This window comes from Bubalus bubalis, chromosome 10 (assembly GCF_019923935.1).
Source record: "Bubalus bubalis isolate 160015118507 breed Murrah chromosome 10, NDDB_SH_1, whole genome shotgun sequence".
NCBI classification, from domain to species: Eukaryota; Metazoa; Chordata; class Mammalia; order Artiodactyla; family Bovidae; genus Bubalus; species Bubalus bubalis.
In genome coordinates, this window is record NC_059166.1 from 71,834,010 (window position 1) to 71,856,907 (window position 22,898).

The 22,898-nt window shown below is 37.7% G+C and overlaps 1 protein-coding gene across 2 annotated transcripts in view; it reads right to left on the bottom strand.

Annotated features, from left to right (window-relative positions):
• The window catches only part of CEP85L (centrosomal protein 85 like), a 145,692-nt gene extending 124,188 nt beyond the window's left edge, over positions 1-21,504 (bottom strand). For both annotated transcript variants that reach the window (XM_006071450.4, XM_006071452.4), the window contains exon 1: positions 21,289-21,504. In XM_006071450.4, the coding sequence (XP_006071512.3) occupies positions 21,289-21,361 (73 nt within the window). In that variant the 5' untranslated portion in view covers positions 21,362-21,504. The remainder of the gene's footprint in view (positions 1-21,288) is intronic.
• Positions 21,505-22,898: the final 1,394 nt, after the last annotated feature.

A 22,898-nucleotide genomic window follows, 5' to 3' on the forward strand; every position in this document is an offset into this window, starting at 1 on the left:
CTTCATTTTCACTTATGTTGCCCATTTTTACTTTACTGACATTTGCCTTTACCTGATTTATCCATCATTTTACCTTCTTGTTCATTCCTTCTTACCTACAATGTCTCAAAATATACCAATGACCAGGGTCAATCTGTGAACTATTTACTACTAGCCTGTTAACAATTAGGAAAAGAAATAAAGGATAAGCACTGAAAATGTTTATAGTAATTTGAAAGCAATTTTAAATCTTGAAATTTATACAAAAGCTATAGCAGTACATATCTTTATTAATGGTTAACATAGTGACTCTAAAACTGAAGACTGCAGACTTATTTGTGGGTGTTAACAAGTTCTGTACAAGAATTTTGAGACTTCATTTTAATTATACCCTTGAAAGTAATAAGCACATTACAGATGACCTGAATAGCTACCTTAAAGCAGACTTATTATCACATAATTATAATGCTCCCATTGGGTTTTATGTTTGCAATTGCAGTTGCTTCCAAGTAATGGAGAAATGACAAGGCACTTATCATCATGATGTGAAATAAGACACCTTTACAGAATTATCATGTTACATGCTATTGAAATTGGCAGGCAAGGAGAACTTTCTAGCAGTTTAATAAACACAAGCATCACAAAATGACAAACATATCCACACAATTAATCACCATTATTTTACCACATTTAAAATAGACACTCTCTATATTAATACCAAAACATATAAAGAGATTAATAATAAAACCAGAATCTATTTTCTACCATATTAACCCCAACATTAAAGCTTTAATTTTAATAAAATACTGTATCAAATTATTTTATTTTCTATTTCTATGCAATTTATAAATTAAGTTTGAATTAACTCAAGTTTAAAAAAATGGTAGCCAAAGAAACACTTCCACCAGCTTTGAGGTCCAGAACAAGTGAAAACTGTAGATTCTACATCAATCTCAAAACTGGGTTTATCTTAATTCATCTGATTAGGCACTCACATATTAAAGCACCAAGTGACGGCGTTCTGTCACCAAAGGTGCTCTACTGTGATCTATTACCTGCACCAAACATCCTTCCTTTAAACAGTTCCTCGGGTATTATTAATATTCCATTTAAATGAACTCCAAGTCCTATCTAAACCATTATCAAAAAGGAAAAACACCCCATTATTTTCTCTCCCAAGTGCAAACCTATTAGTTGGAGAAATATTTTTTTAGGAATACTCAGGAAAGAACATGGGCTTCCCAGGTGGCGCTAGTGGTAAAGAACCCTCCTGCCAATGCAGGAAACATAAGAGATGCAGGTTCGATCCCTGGGTGGGGAAGATCCCCTGGAATAGAACAAAGCAACCTATTCCAGTATTCTTGCCTGGAGAATTCCATCCATGGACAGAGGAGTCTGGAGAGCTACAGTCCATAGGGTCACAAAGAGTCAGACACGACTGAAGTGACTTAGCAAGCAGATAAGAGCATAAATAGGCTGGAAGTACACGGAAATGGCAAATAAAGATATGAAAAGATGTCCAACCTTAGTAATAATGAAATGAAACAGACAACAATGCTTTTATTTTTAGACTTTTAAATCATCTATAACATTAAATACCACTGGCAAATATTTGAAATACCAATGTCAAAGTGCAGGAAACGTCCACATACTTTTATGGGATTTTATGGTGACAGAGCGTTTCAAAATTAGGGCATCTGAAAACAGGTATCTCAATTTCAACATGTACCTAAATTTCAACATAAGACTTCCTACTAGGAATTTTTATAAAGAAATAACAGAGAAGTATAATAATATATAAGCACAAGGACAGTACTTCTTTAAATAAAAAAATAAATGCCTAGAAACAAAACACAGTCTGTAAGTTGGTTGATACCATTTAAGTGCTAAAAATAATTTTATTGACCTATTTTTTTTAACATGTAGTGACATCCAAAATGTTAAGTATGTATGGGAGAAAAGCACTTGCTGCTTATATAGTATGCTTCCATGGCTGCAGAAGAGATGGTACATTTACACATATGGAAAAAGGAGCTTTCAGGGAGCTCCAGATCTAAATTGATACTAACTACAATGTTTTACCAAAGAAACAAATAGAGAAACATTTACTCTATCACTAGGGATGATAATGATGATGATTATACACTATCATCTTAAGAAGAAAATGCTGATTACTTTTACTCATTTGCAGGCTACATCAGCATTTGATTCTGCAAGGAACCAGTTACAGAGCAAGATATGTAAATTCAACAGATTCCTAGTCAACAATTTTATAAAAGCTGCGGTAAGACCCGTGAAATAAAGGAAATACACCTGTTTTTAGACAATATAACTATTTTGAGCAGTATAAAGTAGTGTTACATATTTAGCCCACAACAACTCCACTCCATTTGTCGTTAACAAATCTTGACCCAAGGAAACCAATTGTATACAGAAAGGATATAAATTCCCCCGCCCCATGTACACACACAGACACACCAGTAACGGGGATAAAAAAAAAGAAAGAAAAAACCCACCAATAATGATACAGTATTATCATCAGAAGCTAGGAAGATGTTCCTAGCTTAAATCATTAACTATTACCAGGAAGAACGGCTCAACAAAACGTCTGTAAAAGGCCCGAGATTCGTATTTTCACCTTTGCACATCTGATCTGACCTCTATCAAAACTGTCACCACTGCCATAAAGGCAGTAGCAGACAACAGGCCAGATGTGGCCGTGTTACAATAAAACTTTACAAAATGATGACAAGCTAGATTTGACCGAAAGGTCATAGTTGGCAGATCCCTGATCTAGAGTAAAAAAAAAAATTATTCTTATTTGTAAATATTCTCTAAAATTCAGCTGATTCAAAATGAGTAACTCTAGCCAGCATGTTAATTCATTCCTTTATTCAGAAGAAATTCTAGTTCATCCTAGAGCACATACCCGCGAGTACTGCTGCTCTAAATCTGAAAATTCATGGCAGCATTATCGAAATTTTCTGTGGACTACCAATACCAGTAACTTTTTGGATTTCTTTTTCCAGAATAAACAGTCTCAGTTTGTAATAACAAAGAATCTTTTATATTCTATTACAAGTTAATCACTAAAGGGAGGTTGCCTATAAGCTATATGCACCTTGTAACAACCCATCTCTGGGAAACCTCCCAGATAATGAGCATTAAGGTAAAAAAAAAAAAAAAAAAACCCTCTGTTCAGCTCACAGGAAACATCTAGGCCAGGCCCACCTTGAACAACTACAGGGAGGCTAACACATCCCCTCCAAAGGCTGATGATGATGTTGTTCAGTTGCTCAGTCGTGTCCAGCTCTTTGAGACCCCATGGGCTGAACCCACCAGGTCTCCTGTGTCCATGAGGCTTTTCCAGGAAAGAATATTGGAGTGGGTTGCCATTTCCTTCTCCAGGGGATCCTCCCAACCCGGGATCGAACCCATATCTCCAGAGTGGGTTCTTTACCACTCAGCCACTGGGGAAAGCCCCAGAAGCTGATGAGAACCACGAAATCTCTGACTTGACTCCCTCCCCACTGACTATAAAAGAAGCCTGAATTCTAACTCAGGCCAGAGGATTCTATGGGGCATGAGCCTACCATCATCTGTTTGCTGGCTTTCCAAATAAAGTCACTACTCCTTGCCTCAACAACTCATCTCTTAATTTATTGGCCAGTTATATGAGCTTGGACTCAGTGACAAGCTTATTTGTATATTTTTTCTTGGGAGGCGGGGTGGGGAGGCATGCTGCTTGACTTATGAGATCTTAGTTCCCTGACCAGGGATTGAATCCAGGCCCTTGGCAGTGAAAGCCTGGAGTTCTAACCACTGGACCACCATGGAATTCCCCTGCATGGTTGAAAACTCTCTGACAACATATTAATGTGTATGATGATTAATTGTATGTGTCAACATAACTGGACAATGAGGTGTCCTCATATTGGGATGTTTCTATGAGACTATTTTTGGTCTTATATTTAAATTGTAGACTGAGTAAAGCAAATTGCCCTCCATATGTGGAAGGGCCTCCATCAAACCAGCTAAAGGTCTGAATAAAACAAAAGGCTGCTGCCGCTGCTGAGTCACTTCAGTCGTGTCTGACTCTGTGCGACCCCATAGACAGCAGCCCACCAGGCTCCCCCGTCCCTGGGATTCTCCAGGCAAGAACACTGGAGTGGGTTGCCATTTCCTTCTCCAATGCATGAAAGTGAAAAGTGAAAGTGAAGTTGCTCAGTCGTGTCCAACCCTCAGCGACCCCATGGACTGAAGTCTACCAGGCTCCTCCGTCCATGGGATTTTCCAAGCAAGAGTACTAGAGTGGGGTGCCATTGCCTTCTCCAAACAAAAGGCTGACACACCCCCAATAAACAGAGAATTCTTCCCATCTGAAGGTCTTCAAAACAGAACACTGGCTTTACCCTGTCTTTTGGACTGGAAATGAAACATCAGCTCTTCCTGGACTTCAGGCCTTTCAGCCTTCAGAATGAAATTCTACATTCAGCTCTCCCAGTTCTCAGGCCTTCAAATTCAATTTGGAACTAAACCATTGACTTCCCTGGGTCTCCACATTGCTGACTCAGCCTGCAGATCTTGGGTCTTGCCAGCCTCCATAATCACATGAATAAATTCCTAACAATAAATCTCTTCCTTAAGTTATATAGAGATAGAAAGAGAATATAATTTTTTTTTCTCGAGTGCACATAAAACACTCTCCAGGACAGATCATGCCTTATGCCACAAAACAAGTCTCACTACATTTAAGATTTAGAACATACCAAGCCATCTTTTCCAATGATAATGGTATGAAATAATTTAAAGAAGAAAACAGAAAGCTCACAAATATGTGGTGATTAAACAACATGCTCCTAAATTACCATGAGTGAAATGGAAATCAAAAAATATCTTGAGACAAATGATGGAAACACAACATACCAAAGCTTATGGAATGCAAAAGCAGTTCTAAGAGGTAAATTTATAGTGATAAATGCCAACATTAAGAAAGCTCAAACGAACAATCTAACTTTATACCTTAAGGAGCCAGAAGAAGAACAAACACCAAAGTTAGTAGAAGGAAGGAACTAATTTAGGATTCTAGGCTTTCACTGCCATGGCCCAAGTTCAATCTCTGGTCAGGGAATTGAGCTCCCACAAGCCGCGCAATGCAGCAAAAAAAAAAAAAAAAAAAAAGAAGAAGCAAGGAACTAATAAGAATCAGAGTAGAAATAAAAGAAATAAAGGCTAAAAAAGACAACTGAAAAGATCAATGAAACTAAACGCTATTTTAAAAAGATAAGCTGACAACTGAACGACTATGGAAAAAACAAAAGCCTCAAATACAATCAGAAATGAAAAAGGAGACATTACAACTGCTCACATCGAAATACAAAGATTATAAGAAACTGCTATGAACAATCATAAGCCAACAAACTGGACAACTTAGAAAAAATGAATAAACTCCTAGAAACATACAACCCACCAAGACTAAACCATGAAGATAAAGAAAATCCGAACAGACTGATTACTAGAAATCAATAATCGAAAATCTTTCAACAAAGATACATTCAGGACCAAATGGTTTCAATGAGGAATCCTACCATTTAAAAAATTAATACCAATTATTCTCACACTCTTCAAAAAAATGGAAAGGGAGAGAACAATTCTAAGCTCTTTAAGAAATCATTGTTACCCTATACTGAAGACAGATAAGCACACTATAAGAAAATCACAGGCTATCATCCCCAATAACATAGATACAAGTATCTTCAACAAAATAATGGCAAACCTAATTCAGCAGTACATCAAAAGGACCAAACACCATGGTCAAATGAGATTTATTTCAAAGATGCAGGTATGGTTCAACATGTGCAAATCAATAAAAGTGATATACCACATTAACAACATCAAGCACAGAAATCTATATCAATTCAACAGATGTAGGAAAAGTATTTGACAATATTCAACATTGTTTCAAGATAAAACTCTTAACAAATTAGATATAGTGGGAACATACTTCAGCACAATAAAGGCCATACATAACTACCCACAGTTAACATCATATTCAACAGTGAACAGCTGAGGAGCAAGATCAGGAACAAGACAAGGATATCTACTCTCATCACTTTTATTAATAAAGTACTGGAAGTTCTAGCCAGAGCATTTATACAATTATACAAGAAAAAGAAATAAAGGGCATCCAAATTAGAAAGGAAGAAGTAAAACTGTCTCTATTTGCACATGACATACTTCATACAGAAAACCACCAAAAAACCAAATCAGCAAATTCAATAAACTTACAGCATACGGAAATTAATACACAAAAATCAGTTGTGTTTCTATATACTAACAAACTACTGAAAAGAGAGTTTAGTAGTTAAGAAAACAATCCCACTTAAAACTGCATCGAAAAGAACACTTGGAAGTAAATTAAACCAAGGAGGTAAAAGATGTGTACATCAAAAATTAGAATACACTGAGATGAAATAAAGTGAAGAAGACAAAAGTAACTGGAAAGATATTTCATGCTCACGAATCAAAAGAATATTGCTAAATTGTTCATACTACCCAAAGCAATCCAAATTCAATGCAATGCTTATAAAAATTTCAAAGGCATTTTTTACAGAAATAGAAAAAAAATCCTAAAACCACAAAAGACTTTGAATAGCCAACTCAATCCTGAAAAAGAACAAAACTGGAGGCATCAAACTTCCGATTTCAAACTATACTATAAACCTATAGTAATCAAAACAGTATTGTCATTTAAAAAGATTCACAGATCAATGGAATGGAATAGAGAGCCCAGAAATAAACCCATGCATACACAGTGAATTAATTTACTATAAGGGATCCAAGAATATACAAGGGGAAAGGACAGACCGTCTATTCAATAAATGGTGTTAGGAAAACTGGACAGTCACAGGCAAAAGAATTAACTATTCCACTATCTTACGCCATACACAAAAATGAACTCAAAATGGATTAAAGACTTGTACATAAGACGTAAAGCCACAAGACTCCTAGAATAAATATACAGATATGCTCCTTAACATTGGTCTTGCAATGATTTTTTGGATTTTGACACTAACAGCAAAATAAATGAATAGAACTACATCAAACTAAGGGCATTCCAGGTGGTGCTAGTGGTAAAGAACTTGTCTGCCAATGCAGGAGACGTTCAATCCCTGGGCAGGGAAGATCCCCTGGAGAGGGCATGGCAACCCACTCCAGTATTCTTGCCTGGAGAATTTCATGGCAAGAGGAATTCTGGCAGAGGAGCCTGGCAGGCTGTGTCCATAACGTTGCGAACAGTTGGACATGACTGGAGCAACTGAGCACAGCATGGCACAAATTAAAAAGCTTTTGAACAGTTAAGAAAATTTTAAAAAGAGAGAGGAAGAAGGAAAAAGAAAGAAAAGACAATCTATGGAATGGGAGAAAATATCTGCAAACCATATATCCAATAAGAGGTTAATAACACAAAACATACAAAGAACTTATATAACTCAACAGCTAAAAACCATCCAAATAAACAATGATCTGAATAACATTTTTCCAAAGACACACACACACAACAGAATATTATACAGCCATAAAATGTAAGGAAATCCTGCCATATGCAACAACAGGGATGAACCTGGAGGGCATTATGCTAAGTGAAAGGAGCCAGACAAAGAAAGACGACTAGTGCACGGTATAATACATGTGGAATTAAAAAACAAGAGTTGAACTCAAAGAGAGTTGAATGGTAGTTGTCAGGGTCCAAGAAATGGGGGAACTGGGAGAGAATGGCAGAGTGTCTTTCAGTTATAAGATGACTAAGTCTTAGAATCTAATGTAGAATACAATGACTACAGTTAACAACACTGTGTAAGCGAAATTTGCTAAGAGAATAAAACTTAAAATGTTCTCAACTGAAAAAAAAAAGTAAACAGTGAGGTGATGGATATGTTAATCAACTCTAATCAGAATCCTTTCACAATGTACACATAAACCAAATCATCACGTTTTCACCTTAATACATTACAATTTATCAATTATATCTCAATGAAGCTAAAGAAAAAAAGAATCCAACATTTGGGAGAATAGGTCTTTGGAATGTTCTTTAAGCATTATTTCTAATAAAGAACTATTACAAATAAACCCAAAAAGGGAGAAAGGAACAGAATCTAGGCCATTAAAATAATGAATATTTAAAAGTCTAAAATGCTTATATTATCAATCTAAGTAAGATATAAAATATAATAATGGGAAATTCACAAATAACCTCAGATTTCATATCTTCTAGGAATTCTCTGAACTCGTTTTTTCGCCTGTTTCTAGCTTAGCATTCACTGTATCAAATTAAAGTTATCTGTGCAAGTATCTGTCCTCCTTGTAGACTGTAGTAATATTCACTAAGGGCAGGGACCAGTGTTCCAGACTTGACTCAGGGCTGCAGCCAGCATATATACAGCAAAGAGTCAAACAAGCAAAACATGCACAGAGCAACTGGAAAGAAGTACATCAAAATACTACTTGCAGTTTTTCCTAGATGGTAGGATTATTGGTAATTTGACTCTTATGCTTTGTATTATTACTTTAATAATCAGAAAAATAGGGTTTTTTTTTTAATGCTTAACCCCCACCAATAACAAACCAAATAATTTAGTTATTAAGTACCTCAGTGATTCTATACCTGTGCTAAGTAACTATTAATGAAAGCCTTTGGAGATATGTTTTCCTGGAAAGGGTATCCAACTTATATGGCCTATTTTGGAACAAAATGGGTCCATTCTAACATGTAAATCAAAGTACCATAACTTTTTAAAAAATGTTCAAAAATTCAAAATTACATATTAATGTTCATAAACTGAATTAGATTTCTACATTTAAAAGGAAAAAAATGCCTTCAAATTCAAAATAAAGAATTTAGAACAGACTGGTTCTTTGTTTTGGTTGATAGCTACAAGTCTGTATCAATAATACCACAATGAATTTAGTCCAGTAGCAGAAACAAATTAGGAAGCTTTTTAAAGCTGTAGGAGAGTCTACCAGGGAAACAAAGTAACTCAAACATTTTGACAAAAGACTGGTGCACTTTTCATAGGAAGGTATTCTCATCAAAAGAACTTTAGAAAAAGAAAGCATGAGTCCAATCATGTCAGACAAATTATTTGATTTGGGAAAACACGTCCTACTCAGAATAGCATCTTATTCCTTTAAATCAGTAAGACATTTTAATTTACTTATGATAGTATCACAATGCTCTTATTTTTGCTAAACTTTTCCTTTTAAAGGAACAAGAGATTCATTCAGATTTCCCAAAATGGCAGAAGAATCATGAAATGACAGAATTATCTATAGAAATTGATCTCCTCCAGGCTGCATTCACATTTGTCTTCTCCTTTAAATATAACTACAGTTTTTTTTAAAGGACACAGTATTTTACATGCCTAGAACACTGGAGATAATTAACAAAATGTCATGATTAAAATAACATTCTAAGCTTTAATTCAGATTGAATGAATTCAACTTGAGAAGAATGACATGCTGTATCTCTAGTCAACATAATCCAGAATCACAAAGCAGTCAGAACTAGACATGACATGAATACGCTTACCAAGTGATATAAGGAAAATTTTTTCACCCAATTGTTATAAGACTACACTACTAAAACAGGAGTTACTCAATTTCTAGATATGGGCACTTTAAAAATAACTTAAAATAAGGCTCAGTGATCTCTGAAATAAAATCTTACCTAGGTCCTATCATATTACAGTAACTGAATGACTATGTAGAATCTGCTCTCCCTGGAGAAAAGAGCATTTCTATAAGAACAGCAAAAATTCCCAAGACACCATGCATTGGGACTTCTCTTTGGAAGACAATATGTTACATTTTTTAACACCAATTTCAATTATTTTAAATAGAATACTAAATGCATTAAATATTAAATGTCCAGTATTTAAATACTAAATAGAATATTAAATATTAACTTATTTAATAACTATTACTATTTCTCACACTGGAAAAAACAGGAAGATGAACATCAAATGAATAAGTTATCTATTATATTTTATATTCTTTCTGAAGCTTCTTTTCTAAATTGGAAGCAAAAATTCATACAATATCAAGTCTTCCATAATATGCTAACATAACTGTAACTGCATTTAGAAGAACTAACCTTACTGAATTTTAAAAATGACAACACTAAGCCTAAAAACAAAAACTGACAAAGCAGATTATAGTTTTAAATAAAAAGCTGAACATATAATACAAACCATGAATACAAAGCAGTGTTTTTCTTAAATGCAGGTTATCACCATTCAGTGCACTGAGACCAACTCTTTTTAATAAAACAGAACAAAATGGAAAATATCAAAGCATATTTACCCTTATTTGACATAAGATAAACAAATCTCATGATATAACATCTCTGAAATGTTAACAAGTACAAAGCACTTCTGCACCGAGTTCAGAACAGTAGCCTTCAACTGCCCCATTCTATTATCAGTAGAAACCAAGTTAAAAAGAAAGAAACCCAAGGAACACAACCAAAAACCTTCTTTTCCTTATCTCATATGTCTAATCAGTTTCTGAACCTCTTCAGTCCATTTTACACGTATTCACTGAATTACATCTCTCCTCTCCTTCCCACTGTCACCGATTATGGCTTCTGGCTCAACTGCTGCACAGATCTCCTGCTGCGGCGGCTGCCCAAGCCAGCCTCTACCCTACCATCAGAAAATACACTTACATCATTCTTTTGCTTACAAAGGTCTGTGGGTTCCTTACTGCATATTAAATAAAACTCAAACTCCTTAACTTCGGCAAAGTTCTTCACCAACTGGCAACCTCATTTTCTAACACTTTACAACTTCTACCTCCCCAGCTCCAGCTCCCAACACTCTATAACCGCACATACCTAACCAACTGCCTCCAAAGAGATCAGGTCCTTTCTGACTCCAAGCTACTTCTCCTCTCTCTCTTCTTTACGAGTCTCGATTCAGAATTAACTTGCTCTCAATGTTTTCTCTGATTCTTCCAGGGAGTATAAAAATAACTACTACTTTGTACTCTCCCGATATATCATTTGAAATACCATAACAACATTTACTAATCTATATTAACTCATATTTATATGACTTTCTTCCTCCTTACCAAATAGGAACAGTGAAAGGCAACTTTTTTTAGTCTCTAGCACAGAGCTGCACATTTAAGACAGGGTCTCAATAAATGCAGTGTTATAACCACTGGGTAACCAATAAATGTTCCTAGTATAAAATAAAATTTTGGAAGGTTTATAATTAGATCTTAAAAATATTCTTTCTTTTAGAAGGATTAAAACAGGGTTGGGGGGTAGGTTGGTAGTCTATTTTAAAATCCAGGAAATTTTAAGCTATCCCTTGAGACAGTGTACATTTAAGCATCTATTTAAAGATCAGTAAATATTTTCCAAGGCAGCTAAATAAAAAAAGAGAAAAAAAACTAATAATTAAAAGTGATTTGAGGGGCTGTTGGCCAAAATTCCTAAAAAATGGGGGAAAACAATCTTCAAAAAGCATAAAAGGCACTAAAAAAGTCACCAAAAAATTAAATAGAAGATTAAAACACAGAAATATATCCACATTAATAGTAATCAGGAAAAGAGAAACAGAAAATCTTGCACCCCACTGGAGAATACCTAGGTAAAGTGAAAAAAAGCTAATACCATAGAGGTATCTGTTATTCATCCCAGTCTTCTACTTCAATTCAGTACTGTTTATCTCTAGGGTAAGTGACTCCAATTATCTTAATTTTTCTTTAATTATAGAATTAATAGCATAGCATAGTGGGGGAAAATGTGGACTATGAAACTAGACTGCCTGGGTTCGAGTTATGTACCACTCTTAGAAGCAGTGAAATCTTGAGTAAGTCAGTTAGCCAATCTGTGCCTCCATTTCTTCATATGTAAAAAGAGGAGAAAAAATTATAGTGTCTATCTTTTAGAGCTATTGTGATAACTGAGTTAATATGCAAAGATATTTTTCAAAGGGCTAAACATAAAAACAGACACATAGATCAATGGAACAGAATAAAAGGCCCAGGAATATTCTCCTCAATAAATGGTATTGAGAAAACGGGACAACCACATGCAAAAGAATGAAACTAGACTTTATCTAATACCACATATTAAAATCAACTCATTGGGTTAAAAAACGTAAGACTTGAAACCATAAAAGTCCTAGAAGAAAACACATGGGGTAAGCTCCCTGACATCAGAATTGGCAATGTTTTTTTTGGATTTGACATCAAAAACAAAGGCAACAAAAAGCAAAAATAAAAAGTATACTACATCAAACTAAAACGCTTCTGCACAGCAACGGAAATTATCAACAAAATGAAAAGGCAATCTGTGGAATGGGAGAAAATATTTGCAAGTCATCTATCTGACAAGGGGTTAATATCCAAAAGAGAGAACTAACTCACACAACTCAATAGGAAAATAATAATAATAATAAATAATTTGATTCAAAATGGGGAAAGGAACTAAATAAATATTTCTCTAAAGAAGATATACAAGTGGCAACAGCTATGTGAAAAGGTGATTCAGATCACTAAGTAGCAGGGAAATGCAATTCAGAACCACTATGAGATCTTCATTCCTATTAGAATGGCTATTATCAAAAACATAATAACAAGTGTTTGCAAAAATGTAGAGAACAGAGAAACCTTGTACACTATTGGTGGGCATGTAAACTGGTACAGCGACCACAGGACAGTATGGAGGCTCCCCATACTGAAACTAAAAATACAACCATCATATGATCCAGCAACCCACACTTCTGGGTATACATCCAAAGAAAACACAATCACTGTCCCAAAGAGATATTAATATCTACATCCCCCACCCCACCCTCACCGTGTTCACTGCTGTCTTATTTATAATAGCCAAAACACAGAAACTACTAAAGGGCCCATCAACAGAGGAATGACTAAAGAAACTGTGTTTGTACAGAATGGAATATTATTCGGCTACAAAAGAAGAAAATCCTGCCATTTGTTGCAAGGTGAATGGACCTTGAGAACATCACACTAGGTCAAATAAATACCCAGAGACAAAAGCTGTATAATCTCATTTACACACAGAAGCAAAACAAAACTCATAAAGACAGGCAACAGACTGGTGGCTTCCAGGAGCAGGGAGTGGGAGGATGGGAGAAAAGGATGAAAGCCGTAAAAAAGCAGAAACTTCCAGGTATAAGATAAATAAGTTTGGGGATATAATGTACAGCATTGTGACTATAGTTAACAATACTATACCGTATATTTGAAAGTTACTAAGAGAGTAAATCTTAAAAGTTCTCATCACAAGGGAAAAAAACTATTAATATGTGTGGTGATGGATGTTAACTAAGCTTATTATGGTAATAATTTTGAAATATATATATTTCATTCACTATATTGTATACCTTAAACTAATACAATGTTATATATCGATTACATCTCAATCAAACTTGGGGGAAAAAATCCACCTCAATCTAAGTTAATTGGCTTTCTTGCATTTAAGGATTTCAATAAATTGAAGTTTAAGTAATTAGCAGCTAGTATTCTTTGCATTCTAAATATAAAAATGATATCTGGAAGTTATTCATTAACTATTATTATTAAAACTACTATTATTAGTATTAGTACTAAAATTATTAATAAAACTAATTTTTAAAAACATTACCACCAAAGTTATAACACTATATAGTCTTCAAATGTGATTCTAAATTTTCTTATTTGCAATTTGAGTATAACAAGAAAGAGCTTTAAACTAGGTTGGTTCCAGCTGAGGTTAAAATTAACTCAATAAGGCCAAGATGAGATGAAAATAAATGGTTCACCTTTCACGTAAAAAGTGTGAATCCAAACCAGTAATATTCTCATCATGTAAGACAAGGAACTCAGGAGGGTTAAGGGAGCAACCAATATAGGTAAGACTATCTCTTTCTATGAAAAAAATTTTATGTGCTTGTTGATTTCATATGTGGAGAGGCCACAGATATCCTATCTTATATTCTGGTTACATGAAATGCTGTATTCAAAACAGTATTTTTGGAGCTATTTGGAATGAAGGCCACATAACTAATTTAGTCTCTCAAAAAGCCTTTGTTTCTATCTATAATCTGGAAAAAATAGGTATGGTTAAAATCTAGTAAGAGGTTTTTTTAAATAAAACCACTATAAACAGGAGGGAATATAACAAGTGGTATTCCAGAGAGGTTTACCTCTGTCTTTGAATGCAACTATTTCATAATATCAATTAATAGAGAAAATATTCTACATGGTAGCAAATTAAGTCCAAACTTAAGAAGGATCATCAGCACCCAGGAAGAAATAAAAGTCCCAATAAAAATAAACACTGCTAAATAAAGTTGTTAGACCTAATGAAAATTCATATAGCCACTGGTCTCCAATGAAAGCAGAGTAAGCTCCTTATTTCTCAATCAGCCTTTAATTTTCCAATACTTAAGAGCCAAAACTAAAACAGAACTTCAGTTTCAAAACACTCCAAAATAAAGTTTTGAGAAAATTTATAAAATTACACCCCCAAATTTAAAAACTTCATTTCCAGTCAAACTTCTCAGTACATTATTCTTAAAAGGAGATAGGATGTTCAGAATTAATGAAAAAGCTTCAAAAAAGCTTCAGTAATGTCATGATAAAGCAATGTACATTGACTGCGATCAATAAACACACAACTCTGCCTCTACACGACAGTAAAACCACACGATACTGGATGCTTGGGGCTGGTGCACTGGGACAACCCAGAGGGATGGTTTGGGAAGGGAGGAGGGAGGAGGGTTCAGGATGGGGAACACATGTATACCTGTGGCGGATTCATTTTGATATTTGGCAAAACTAATACAATTATGTAAAGTTTAAAAATAAAATAAAATTTAAAAAATAATAAAATAAAATAAAAAAATGGAAAAAAGAAAAAAAAGAAAACTCTAAACTTTACATGATATGTAGTCCATGTAGTCTCTGAGGTGGTGTTTCATCCCATTCTTTCAGAAGGTTAGTCAAAAACTAGAGTTCACTTTAGAATTCTGAACTTTAGTACTGAAACAGCATCAATAAAGCAATGCAGACATCTACTATATAAAGAGGGCATAAAACTTTCTGATCTTAAATCTACTCTCTTTAATTTAAAATCTCTTTAAAGTAATTTAAAGCTTTACGCAGTTCAGACGCCCTGGGCAGAATCCTATAGTCAAGATTCAGCCAACTGTTGAGCGTGAGGAGTTCCAGGAGACACTACCCCTAATTTCAAAACTGAATGTCCCAGGCAAACCCAAACACTTGGTCACCCTAGCTTGATTAAGTGGTAAGAGCAAAGAAAGCCACCCAAACACTTACTAAGCACTTATGTACCAATCCTATAAATCCAATAAAATGGGCTGACTGGATTAGAGGATATTTAATCCCTACTAGACTAAAAATTTTAAAGCTCTCACTGAAACTAGGCAGTGGCACTCATCTATTCTCTCTGTCACATCTTACTTGGCCTCTTGGAAGCATGTGACTCTGACTCTTCCAAAAGGTTAGCTTTTGACTCTTGACTCCTTCCTTCAGTCTCCTCTCCTCTGGAACATTACACTCTACCAGTTTCACTCCTACCTCACTGGTGACTGCTCCTTCACGGTCTCTCTGTGGCTGGATCTTCTTCCTCTATCTGACTAGAAAACGTTAACCTCTGCTGTCTTCTGGATACTCTATGTGATCGTGTTTAAACACCATGTTCAAACTCTCTACCTCCAGCTCTCCCACCTCCCCACTGAGATCCAGACTTCTATGCCCAACATCTCACCTGAACCTCTAAAACACAACTCAAACTCCATCCAGGACTAAAACAGAACTCTTAATTCCACTTACTTCCTCACCTTCCCACCTTACGAAATGACACTACCATCCATTACAATTACTGAAGGCCACCACTAAGACTTCATCTTTGATTCCTCTTTTCTTCATTTGCCACCTCCAAGCCATCAGCAAATCCTGTTAGCTCTTTCTCAAGTACATTCCAGACTTATTCTGTTCTCTCCAGTCCACTCTTACCACTCTAATCCAAACCATCATCTTTCACCCAATAACTGCAATGACCTATCAACCAGTTTCTCTGCTACCAATCTTTTCTGCATCCCACCACAATTTCCTCCCCCCACGAAACAGCCAGGAGTGATCTATCAATGCCTAACGTCTGCTTCATCTCCCCAGTACGTAGAACAAAAAACAAGGTCTGCCTTGCAGTAACACTCAGCGTGCTAAGTGAAAGAATGAACAGTCATCTCCCTAACCATCCACAACTGCCTTCCCCTCACATAGAATAGAACCTAAAATTCTTTCAAATTCTTACAGGACTCCCTCACCTCATATCCCTGGTCACTATGCTCCAGACTCACTGATACTCTTCAAATTCCCCAAATTCATTTCTACCCTGGAGCTGTTTATTCACCCTCTGCCTGAACACTCCTGCCCTAATGTCTGGCTTCTCATCACTCAGGTCTCAGAGCAATGTTACCTCCTCAGAGAGGCCTTTTCTACCCAGATGCACCCATCCTATATCATCTCACTCGGCTTCCTTTTCTTCATAGTACTTAACATTAGCTGAATCATCGTGTTGTTGGTTTACTTACAAACCGTTTCCTCCCTACTAGCAGGTAAGTTCCCTTGGAGCTGGGAACGTTCTTGTTCAATGTTGTACTCCCAGAGGGCAGTACAATGCCTACCACACAATACATACTGAAAGAATGACTCACATTTACCAAGTAGTTATGTACATGCCAAGCACTATGCTAGGTAACAATGAATTTTTTTAAATTAAAGAAAAATAAAAAATGCAAGTAAAATATTAGTATGAAGAGCAATTTGATGTTCTTTTATGTTGATCATCCCCATTCTTAAAATGACCGTATACAATAAATCCCACTCTGTAGAATATTATTTTGCCAGTGTAAATATATATATCCTTAAAGTAATAATAATAATTAGCATCTCATTATAGCTTTAGAAGTTATCTAAATGATTGCATTATTCACTTTTAATACACAATTTGAGGGAACTAATTAAGATAAAACGCAGTAAAATCTGAGAGCCTTCATTTCGTCTTCTCAAAGTAAACACAGACACATCTGATCCAGTTAGGAAACTCGAGACTGTAAAATACCTTCTGTTCTCAACATACAGAAACATTCACAACAGAGGCTGTCAACTCACCATTTATTGCCTGGCCTCAGATTAGTTTACCACCTTCATCAAGCCAAGAAGCTATCAGTAATAATCAGGTTCATTTCACAAAAGTCATTACTAAAGCTGAGATTAACCACTCATCCCTGAAAGCCTATTATAAAAGAACATGCTCAACTGAGTTTAGGCAGAAGAGTTATGTTTCATTGGTATCATTGTACTTTTGGGTTCATTTAATTCAAAACCACAGAAAGACTTAGTATTTGACATAATCATACCAGTTACTACCACCATCATTATGACATCACTAAATACCTTATAGCCAGGCATCAACTAGGGAAAGGCAGTAAAGCACTAAGGCTTGAGGCACTCAAATGACACTTCTTCAGATCGGGTGAGTATTTTCTATAACATTTTAATTTTAGCAGACTTTAAAACTGTCATATCCTACCCCCAAATGTTTTAAGGATTAAATATATTAATACTTTGAAAGTACGATTTATAAAAAGCAACAAATTCAATATAACTAAGTGCAAGTACTCAAAGTATCACCATATCATACTAGATGTTTAAACCTAAGGGAAATACATCCAGCTTTCATCCAACTTTGAAACTATTATACATTTTGAATAATGGAGTATTCTCAAATACACTCAACCAAATCATAAAAAACCTAACACATGTTCTACTTAAAATTAAGTTTTCTATGTATTCAAAATGGATAACCCTAAAGGACCTATTGTATAGCTAATGGAACTCTATTCAGTGTTATGTGCCAGTCTGGATGGGAGGGGGTTTAGGGAAGAATGGATACATGTATATGTATGGCTGAATCCCTTTGCTGTTTACCTGCAACTATCACAACATTGTTAATCGGCTATATCCCAATACAAAAAAAAAGTTAAAAGTTTGAAAAAAGTAAAATAAAAGCAGGCAAAGGAAAATAAAATAAAATTAGCTTTCTAACCACACTTGCCAATCAAAAAAGGGGGGAGGGGCACTTTTGCTTGATCTTTGCATGGGAATGTAAGAAAATACTCATTTTATTTTCATTTATAACAGTTATCTTTGTAAAGCTGAAAAACTGTGGATAAAGCCAAAGCAAAATTAAATCCTACAGCAAAGGTCCAAACTTCAGTACCTTCCATACCCACTAATTATTCCTACTTGTTTTAATTGCCATTACCTTAAAAAGAAAAGTTTTCTCCAATTTTTTAAAACTGGTTCTGTATTATCTTTGGTTTTCTCTTTAGTCTACTTTAGTTGTCTGTTGTTTAGTTGTTGTGTCCAACTTTGCAATTCCACGGACTGTAGCCATCAGGCTCCTCTGCCCATGGGATTTCCTAGGCAATAATACTAGAGTGGGTTGCCATTTCTTTCTCCAGGGGATCTTCTGGACCCAGGGATCGAACCTGTGTCTCTTGCACTAGCAGGCAGATTGGTCTAGTTACATAACTGTATAAACAAACTAGTTTTTGGACATCTAGGATTAACCCACATATTGAGACAAACTCATTTAAATACTAGAAATTATTTATGTATCCCTGTCTTAACACTGGCTCTCAAAACCAAAATGATTGCTAATAAATTCAATCAGAAGACTGGTTCCTTCTGCTTTCAGAAAAGCTCTAAAATCACTCAAGGTAGTCAAAAGGTAACATTGGGCAGTGTTTCAAATATACAAATTTTCTTTAAATTCTAAGAAAAAAAATGCCTACATGAACCAACCCAGAGGTCATTATTTTGACCTTCACCACTTGCTCATTTGCTAAAGAAACCACACTTAAGTTTTACAAATGAGGTACAAATTAAGCTACAAAAATAATTTTAAAGGTTTGCTTTACTTAAGAAGAGAATAAACATAAATAATTACATTACTATTCTGTAAAGGTAATCTATTCTTAGCATACAGCCGAAGAAAAATTATATTGGAAAGACATGCCCTGACTTACCAAAGATTTATTACTATCAAAGATTAGATAAAATAAATGCGTTGTAAAGATATACTGTCTGAATGTACTAAATTTGGATATTTATAAAGTATCTTCTTCCACTATATTCTTTGCCACAGCAAAGGTTTAGAGGCTGAAATATAACCTCCAAGTCCTTTCTTCAGTTAATTAACAATTTCTAAGCACTATGATGTTTTCTTCTCCCTAAAAAACAATGGAATAAATGGATACAATGCTTGGATGATATTATGCCTTCAAACATGTTATTATAACAAATAAAAATAAATTTTAAGAGAGTAATTTGCAAAGACATTACAGATGGCTTCTGACATGCACAGATAAATTGAAACCACTCCCTCCAGCCTCTGGGGATAATGAAGTGCCTTCTCACTGACTGAAGTTACTGTGATGGCAGAATTTGTAAATACCCAATGAGTATCAGAAACCTCTTAACTCCTGTCTCCTCCTCTTAGGACAAATGGTATAAATTATAGAGAAAATAATTTCCTGCTTTTTTTTTTTTTTTTTACTAAACTCATGCCTACATTAAATTCTCTTATTTCTAAAAGCATTGCAGGACCAAATTTAAGAGAACAATTTCAAATCTAACTCTGAATTTGAAAGTTTATCTATGTCTAGATCTACTGGTACATTATGCCACTACAGTTAAAAGTGTATTATTATATGCTTGAAATGTGTTAAGAGGGTAAATCTTAACGTTTTCTCACCAAACACATGACACACAAAAAACCTGTAACTATAAGGTGATGGATAGGTCAACTAGTTGGCTGTGGAGATCATTTCACAATGTGTATATACACATGTATATATCAAAACCAAGTTGCACATATTAAGTATATTACAATTTATAAATGTCAATTACACCCTGAGAAAATAAACCTGAGAAAATTATGTTAAAAAAAAAAATCACTAACTTCTAAAGTATCACAGAACTGCATTATTTGAAATTTTAATAGAAATCTTGAGTTTGTGTCTGATATTTTTTATATAGCAAAAATACTACCAACAAAAAACCACTTCCAAATATTGTTTTGTTTGCAAATCGCCTTGAAAATGTATACTAAAATGTCAGTTACACCAGTAGAGCTCAAACATTTTGTGTAACAAGGTTACCTAACAGAGGAGTCCTAGAAGTACCTGGAGTTGCAGGAAAATTTTTGTGTACGTACATATGGCGGCTTTTTCTGGATAAATGATCCATGTAACTTGCAGCTTCTGGGGCGCAGGGAGGGGAGGTGGGTGGCTCAAAATACAATTAAGATTAAATTAAAGCGCCTGAAAAAAAAGCCAACGTCATGTAACTTGTCAATATCAGATAACCAAGTCTTATTTTTTACATTCCTAATCAGGGGACGATGTATTCTAATTTGGTGGCTCCTACACAACTTTCAAGTGATGCAGGCATGAAATGGTTCTGCATTACAAAACAGTTCCCTTCACACACCCAACGCGGCAAAACCCAAATTTTCCCTGAAAAGGCCAGGAACAGGCAAACGAATTAACTCCCCCTCTTGCTCAAAGATCGATTAGCTTTGGCAGGACGTGTCCTCCAGAGAGAACTGCTGGGCGGTGACCAGGTTTCAGTGAGGAGATGGACCCCTGGGAGGGCACCAGCAGTCCAGACATCCCCAACAGCCTCCTCCCACCCTCAAACGCGCCCTCCAGTAGGGTCTGCGGGCGCGGCTGCAGCAGATCCCGGCGCCCCTGGAGCGCGCCGCGCCGCCGCCGCTGCAGCACGGTCGCAGCGACCTTCCCGCCCGGATCTCCGGGAGCCCCGTTACCCACGTCCCCACACCCCACCCCAGAAAAAAAGGGACGGGGACGCACAACAAAGCCCAATCCGAGGAGGCCCAAGTGAGCTGTAAGTTGGGCGCCGGGGCTGAGGCCCGACGAGGAGCGGCCGGGACACGGAGCCACGCCGGGCCGGCGCGCCGCGATGCCGGACGGATCTGGCCGGGGAGGCGGGCAGCCAGATGTCAGCCCGCCCGGCTGGGTGTCGGCAGCCGGGAGGAAACCGGGCTGGCGGAGGGCGGGCGCGCAGCTAGGGGGAAGCCAGGCCGGAGGAGGGAGGGGAGCGGCGGCGGCGGGGTCCCCAGGGCGCCGCGGTCGGCCGCGACCCCCACCCCGACCGGCGGCCTGTCCCGTTACTTACCCGCGGGGAAGCTGCGGGCTTCGCCGGGGCTGTCCGGGCCACCGGCCTCAGGGGCCAGGAAGCGCCCCCACATCGCGGGCGGGAGTGCTGAGTGGGCCGGGGGCGCCCGATTCCCCACGCCCGTCCTCCGCTGCCTTTGCCTTCTGCTTCTTCGGAGGCGGAAACTTGTGCGGAGCCTGAGCTGCGGCGGCACCCGCGAGGCGGGGCGAGCGGGTGGGCTGAGCAACGGCCGCTCAGCGACGGGAAGGGGGCGCAGGGGCCGGATTCGCCGCGGTGGCGGCGGCGGCTGCCATGGTCAGCCCAGCTGTGCTGAGGCCCGGGCCAGGGAAGCGGCGGCTCCGCGGTGACGGCGGCTCGGTCCCCGGCCGAACCCAGGCTGCGAGGCTCCAGACGAAGTTGCAGCTGCGGCTTCTCTCCACCCGCTCCGCTGGCGGAGCCCGAGCCGGAGCCGGAGCCGGAGCCGGGCAGGGGCGGCGCCTGGCGGGGGCGGGGCTTCGTGCGCTTACAAAAGGCGTGCGCGGCGCGGGGCGGGGCCTGCGGGCCGTTCCAGGTGGGTACCATCAAGCCCTTTTGCTCCGCAGTTTGCGAATAGTCAGTCCGACATACCGGCTGTATCCCTCTTTTCCCATCCCAGCGCTCAGTGCGGTGAGGAAAGGGCGGAACTTGGGTCAGGGACTTGTCTTGGGGTTCCCCGCTCCGTTGGTTAAGCCCTCAGGCCCTCCGGGGCACCTTTCAGAAAAAGGCATGGAAGACCTGCCTTGACTGCTTGTGATAAAAGAGGGTTGAGGGACTTCGTCACATTTGGGGTTGAAATTAAAGTTGTTATCATGCATTCTATAAGCATCGTTTATTGTTCATTGTGGAGGATAGTAAAGAGGTCATTTTCCTCAATTTACAACCGAGGCGGGGAAAGGGTACCAAAATATCTACAACACGGAGACGAGTGCAGAAAAAAAACAGGAAAAAAGACCCGAGGTAAATAAGTACCGGGGGGTTCAGGGAGGGGCTGTCAATTTTAATCTAGTAGCTCAGTGTTTCAGATAAGCAATCAGGAGTCAAAATGACACCAAAGTATGTAATGGGAGGGCAACTACACCTTCACAGTTCCTCCTCTGCCTGGTCAGATTCCACCCTTCATCTGAACCCAGAGTGCAAGAGCAGGTATCCCGAGGAAGGACAAAATGGTGCAGCATCCTCTTTAAATCTTCCTTTTCACTGGCAATATTTATAACCCTTAAAATAGTGCATTTAATAAATACTGGTTGAGCACTGTAGAAGGAAGTGAGCTCTGGACCTGGCTGATGAATCCGGTAAACCGGAAAGCAGGTTGCTAACCCTTAACAAGCTTTGACTACAGTGATGCTTTTTCCTGTTTTGGATGTTGGCTAACAAAGGCCTCATGTTTGTATTGAGTTCAGTTAGTTCAGTCTCTCAGTCGTATCCAACTCTTTGTGACTCCATGGAATGCAGCATGCCAGGCTTCCCTGTCTTTCACCATCTTCCAGAGCTTGCTCAAACTGGTGTCCATTGAGTCGGTGATGCCATCCCACCGTCTCAATCTCTGTCACCCCCTTCTCCTCCTGCCTTCAATCTTTCCCAGCATCAGGGTC